The sequence below is a fragment of the Salmo trutta genome, chromosome 19 (assembly GCF_901001165.1).
Source record: "Salmo trutta chromosome 19, fSalTru1.1, whole genome shotgun sequence".
NCBI classification, from domain to species: Eukaryota; Metazoa; Chordata; class Actinopteri; order Salmoniformes; family Salmonidae; genus Salmo; species Salmo trutta.
Window position 1 is genome coordinate 28,363,772 of NC_042975.1, and position 6,000 is coordinate 28,369,771.

Genomic DNA, 6,000 nt, shown 5'->3' on the forward strand with positions numbered 1-6,000 from the left:
AGCAAGAGTGGTCATGTATGCTGGTGACTCTACAATGTATAGCGCAGCATCAGAATGTAATGAGACAGATGTACTGAGCAGTAAACTAAGAATGGTGTCTGAGTGGGTTGATATGAACAAATTAGTGTTGAACATTTCTAAAACAAAATGTATTGTATTTGGTTCAAGATATATGATTGCTGATGATCCCCAATTGAATTTGTCGATGAATAGAACACATGTAGAGCAAGTGAAAAAACATAACTACTAGGCATCATGTTGGACGTAGCTTTATCATGGTCAGAACACATAGATAATATTGTTATTAAGATGGTTAAGGGAATTACTGTTACAAGAAAATGTTCAGAGTATGCAACATCTAGCACACTGAATCAGATGATTCAATCCCTGGTCCTATCACACTTAGAGTACTGTCCAGTTATATGGTCATCTGCAGCAAAGAAAGATATAAAAAAGCTCCAAATCGCTCAAAACAGGGCTGCCAGATTAGCTCTTCATTGCTCTATCCATATGAATATTATCCAAATGTATCAGAATTTCTCATGGCTTCACTTGAAAACAAATTTCTATCCAGTCTTCTGATATTTTTTTGGAATGTTATATCATTTTTTTAAAACACAGTATTTTTCAGGCCAGTTAGTACATACTAGCAACACGCACAACCACCAAACCAGACAGGCAAATTCAGGGCAGCTAAGACAACCCAAACCAAGGACAAATCGCCTTAAATCTATAGTTTTATATAGAGCCATAGCTGAATGGAACTCTTTACCAATCCATATTTCTCAGGCAAAAAGTAAATCCACCAAGAAAAAAATTCAAGAACATCTAATGCGATAGACCATATGACTGGACAGGAAATAGAAATCATCAACTGTTAAATGTGTTTCCTGTCAGCTTGTCACGACTTCCACCGAAGGTGGCTCCTCTCCCTGTTCGGGCGGTGCTCGGCAGTCGTCGTCGCCTGCCTACTAGCTGCCACCGATCCATTTTTCCTTTTCGTTTGTGTTTGTCTGTTTTGTCACACCTGTGTTTCATTTAGTTGATTTCGGTGGGTTTATTTACCTCCGCTGCCTGCTTGTCTTTGTGCAGGATTGTTTGTATGTGTTACTTTGTTAGGGGTGCGTGTCTGCATCATGGGGTTTTCTTTTCACTCGGTAGTTGTACCGTTGAGATATATGTTTAGGAGTAGAGGTTTAACCTCCGTGTGTTGCGTTACTTTCCCTGTGTGTGGCGACTTCATTTGAGTGTGTTTTCCCCCATGTTGTTGTTGTGTTGGGACTCCTTTAATAAACGTTTGTGCCATTGGGACTTCCTTGCTCTCCTGCTCCTGATTCCTGCACCTCCCTCCTACTAGGAGGCACGTAACACAGGTATTTTAATTGTCTACTTGTTGAATATTTGTGGTTGTTTGTAATGTCTTGTTAATTGGTGTTGAACCCTAGGAAGATTAGCTAGCATTACAGCGTTATCTAATGGGGATCCTAATAAAAATAAAAACAATTACAGAGGATAGGATCAGTATGCAAAAGTCCAGAAATCAGAATAGCTGTAAGTTCCTAACCTAAGATTTCGGAGATGTTATTAGTCTGGAGAGATGTACCATTTTCATCTACGAAAATACTCATGACAGATGTTTTTGAAGTATTTTGAAGAGGATGCATTTTATCCAGCTCAAATGTATTGGAATCAAACAATATCTGATAAAATTATTAGGTTGAATATTCATGGCATCCAAAAGAAGGTGTGCGTGCGGTGGAGAAACTATCTCTAAAAATTTATTTTTCACATATTCTCTCTGCTGTTGTTAAAGCCAAGAGAAACTTCTAGTACGATGCCACTTCCTTTACTTCTTTCCAGCAGTTTCTTTCTGCATTGCCACATCTGGTAAGGCTTTCTCACTGTAATCTTACAGCTCACTCAGACCTGCTCTGCATCAGAATAGGACTCCTCGGATCCCCCCATACACACTACCACTCATTCCTCTTTCTCCTATATACTACACACCTTAGGCCCTACCCTTCTCCCCCATCCCCCAAACACACTACAGTACTCCATTGTGAACACACACTGATATGCAAGATCACATCCATGCGTACACACACACTCAATACAGCACCCCCCTGAGTCTGTCATTTGAGCATAGTGTGGCAGTGACAGGCAGAGAGAAGAGCAGAGCACATGGCCCTGGTGCTCCAGAGTGTGAGGTAATACTGCTGATGAGACCAAGGCAGGCAAGCAGGCAGCTCAGAGAGGGGGAGAGGACTGGAGAGCTGGAGCCTGCCATAGATACTATACACTGGCAATCTGCTCTATGCTTCCGTCAGAGGAATGAATGAGAGGAAAGAGAAAAAGAGAGAGAAGAAAGAGAAGCTTAGCTTGAGAGAAAGAGAAACCGAAAAGAGGGACAGCTACCGAAAGAATAGAGTGAAATAGAATAGACAGATAGGAGTTTTATCTTTAGAAAAAGGCTCTGAAGAACAAAATAGAGATCCTGAAGATAAAACTGTCAATTGAGAGGAAGTAAGAAGATCAAAAAGAGAAAGACAGAAAAAGAGATGGACTGAGAGAAAAAAGAGGAATGTGAGAGATACAATAACAGAGAGATGTTCTCTGAAATGTCGAGTTCCAGCTCTGTGCTTCTCCAGTTGGCCCTCACACAACCGTGTCTTCATACCTCTGATTGGGGCTACAGCTTGACATTGGAAAGTTATTGGGAGTTTATAGACTACATCTGGCAGAGGTACTGTTTGGATGTGAGTTGCGCCGTTTGAATGGAACGCCATATTTGGCCTGAGTTATGACAACGTTTAGTGTGGGTGTAAATATTAGGACAGGTTTGTGAAGTATTCCGGACAGCGGATCCTCCCTGTGTGATGTATACTGCAGTAGAGCCCAGAGAGAAAGAGAGAGAGAGAGAGAGAGAAGGGATGGTGGAGGAGGGGGGTGGGGGGGTGTAAAGAGACAAATGAGAGATGAGTGCAAGAAAGAGAACATGATATGCATGCACAAAATAATGAGAGGGGGAGACAGAAAGAGTGTGAAACAGAGGGAGAGAGACAGAGTGAGGGAGGGAGACAGAGTGAGAGAGAGAAACATAGAGGGAGGGAGACAGAGTGAGAGAGAGAATGCTTGCGTCCCGTGGGGGGCCTTTTTGCTGTTAGAGCTGGCAGGAAGCCGCTTCCTGGTGTCTGTGCAGTTCCAAGTTCCTTAATGATCTGCCACAGCTAACTAGCATTGTGTAATTATCTTCAGCCAATAGGTGAGCTCAACTAACCAACGTCACTATGTGGAGTCATTAATCCAACACACATGTTGAGAAGACATGAATATGAACACACAGCTGGTTCCAGGTATTATCTCTAAGCCTGAAGACACAGCTGTCATCATCAGATGCCAACTTTGAATCGGATGCATTTTTAAAAGCTGAAAACAGAGATGTCGCTACACACGAAGAGTTAGATTTTGAACGACACCTCAGAGATGACACCAAACAGCAGAAGCTTCTAGAGCCAGATTGGACTGACAGCTTGATGAATGTGTGTGTGCGCGTGCTTGTGTGCATGCGTGTTCATTTGTTGAAAAGGATTGTATAGCTCATAATACTGTGCTGCAATGTGTGTGTGTGCATACTTCCATGTGTGCACGTGTGAGTGAAAGAATAATGAATGGACACACATGGTACACACTCATAATGCATGGGCCCTGAAATTCATAAAGGCCACAGAGGAATCAAGGTAATCTCAGCAGGTCTCCAGTATGAGAACCATGAAGCTCCCCCCACTGACAGCCCACCAGAGGCTAGGGCCAACTGACACTTCTGCAGGGCACTGAGCTACACACTGGAGCTTTTTTCATTATCATAATTCTAATCTAGAGCATGTTTTGATCAGAGGAGGCTGGTGGGAGGAGCTATAGGAGGATGGGCTCATTGTAATGGCTGGAATGGATAAAATATAATGGAGATAAAACATGTGGTTTGCATATGCTTGATGTGTCTGATGCTGTTCCATTTAGTCCATTCCAGCCATTACGATGAACCCATCCTCCTATAGCTCCTCCCACCAGCCTCCTCTGGTTTTGATAGACACGCAATCATGGGAAAATAACTCTCTGGTATGTAGGACTGGAGATGGAGCTTGAAACGGTGAGAGGTTTTTAACATGATACAACCGTGAGGTGAGTGGAGTGTCAGTTTTGGTGAAAGTAAAATTATTTGGTAAGTGATTTATGGGCTAGCGTGAGACAGACAACTGTAACATCAATGCAATTTTTGATGGATTTGTGAACACAACAGTCAAGCCAGTAAATCATTTACTACACAAAGTTTGAGTCAACAAGTTAACAAACGGTCACACACTTCAAACACTTGGTCAACGTGTGAAAAAGAGTCCAGCACTTACCCCAAAGCCTTTTCTCCCTAGCACTCTTCCAGAATACATCCCAAGCCTTGTTGGTAGAGACTTTCACGTGCTCACTGAAGGACCTCCGCAGTGGGGTTTTTCCAATATGAGCCATATTCCATGTGTCCTGTTCTCTCCCTGAAAAACCTCTGCTAGTCACTCACTCCTCTCTGGATCCATCAGGGTGAAAAAGCCCCTGCGAGTTAGTCAGTCAGTCCGTTCACCAAGTCCACCAGAGAGACGGAGCGCTCTAAGGAAAGAGAGAACTTCCTCTTGCCGGGCTGACACTTAATGCAGAAAGTCTGCATGTAATTTGTGAACACCCTCCTCCAGTGTGGCCTGAAAAGGAAATAGCATCAAATTTGGGTTAAGACTTCCTCTCCCCATTCCCACCATGCACCGAGATGGGCAGTACTTATTTGAAATATGTATTACACTTGGCTGAACTACACTCCAGTGTATTTTGTAACAAGATACTTTTGAGAGCTGAAATTTGTATTTTCAAAATACAATATACAAAATACTTTTTTATACCGTTTTTATAGTGGTTCACAATTTTGTGGCCCCCTTTCACTCTGCATTGGTATCAGAAGTCTGATGGCACTATGGTGTGATAAGAGTGTCTGCTAAATGAACTAAATGTAAACGTACTGTATAAAGTACCAGTCAAAAGTTTGGACACACCTACCCATTCAAGGGTTTTTCTTAATTTTTCTATATTTTCTAAACTGTAGAATAATAGTGAAGACATCAAAACTATGAAATAGTGTTAAACAAATCAAAATATATTTTATATTTCAGATTCTTCAAAAAAGTCCCCGTTTGCCTTGATGACAGCTTTGCACACTATGGCAATCTCTCAACCAGCTTGATGAGGTAGTCACCAGGAAGGCATTTCAATTAACAGGTGTGCCTTGTTAAAAGTTAATTTGTGGAATTTCTTTCCTTCTTAATGCGTTTAAGCCAATCAGTTGTGTTGTGACAAGGTAGGGGTGGTAACCAGAAGATAGCCCTATTTGGTGAAAGACCGAGTTCATATTATGGCAAGAACAGCTCAAATAAGCAAAGAGAAATGACAGTCCATTATTACTTTACGACATGAAGGTCAGTCAATTCTGAAAATTTCAAGAACTTTGAAAGTTTCTTCAACTGCAGTCGCAAAACCATCAAGCGCTATGATGAAACTGGCTCTCATGAGGACCTGGAACTGTGTTGGTTCGTTGTCCTGTTGAAAAACAAATAATAGTCCCACTAAGCACAAATCAGATAGAATGGCACCCCCACACCATCCACCTCCTCCTCCATGCTTCACGGTGGGAACTACACATGCTGAGATCATCCGTTCACCTACTCTGCGTCTCACAAAGACACGGCGGTTGGAACCAATAATCTCAAATTTGGACTCATCAGACCAAAGGCCAAATTTCCACCGGTCTAATGTCCATTGCTCGTGGTTCTTGGCCCAAGCAAGTCTCTTTTTATTATTGATGTTCTTTAGTAGTGGTTTCTTTGTAGCAATTAGTCCATGAAGGCCTGATTCACGCAGTCTCCTCTGAACAGTTGATGTTGAGATGTGCCTGTTACTTGAACTCTGTGA

General features: G+C 42.1%; 1 protein-coding gene across 1 annotated transcript in view; it reads right to left on the reverse strand.

Annotated features, from left to right (window-relative positions):
- The window catches only part of LOC115154294 (rho GTPase-activating protein 7-like), a 76,892-nt gene extending 72,196 nt beyond the window's left edge, over positions 1–4,696 (reverse strand). Inside the window, exon 1 of the mRNA XM_029700370.1 lies at positions 4,404–4,696. Within this exon, the coding sequence (XP_029556230.1) occupies positions 4,404–4,518 (115 nt within the window). The 5' untranslated portion in view covers positions 4,519–4,696. The remainder of the gene's footprint in view (positions 1–4,403) is intronic.
- Between the last annotated feature and the right edge of the window lie 1,304 nt (positions 4,697–6,000).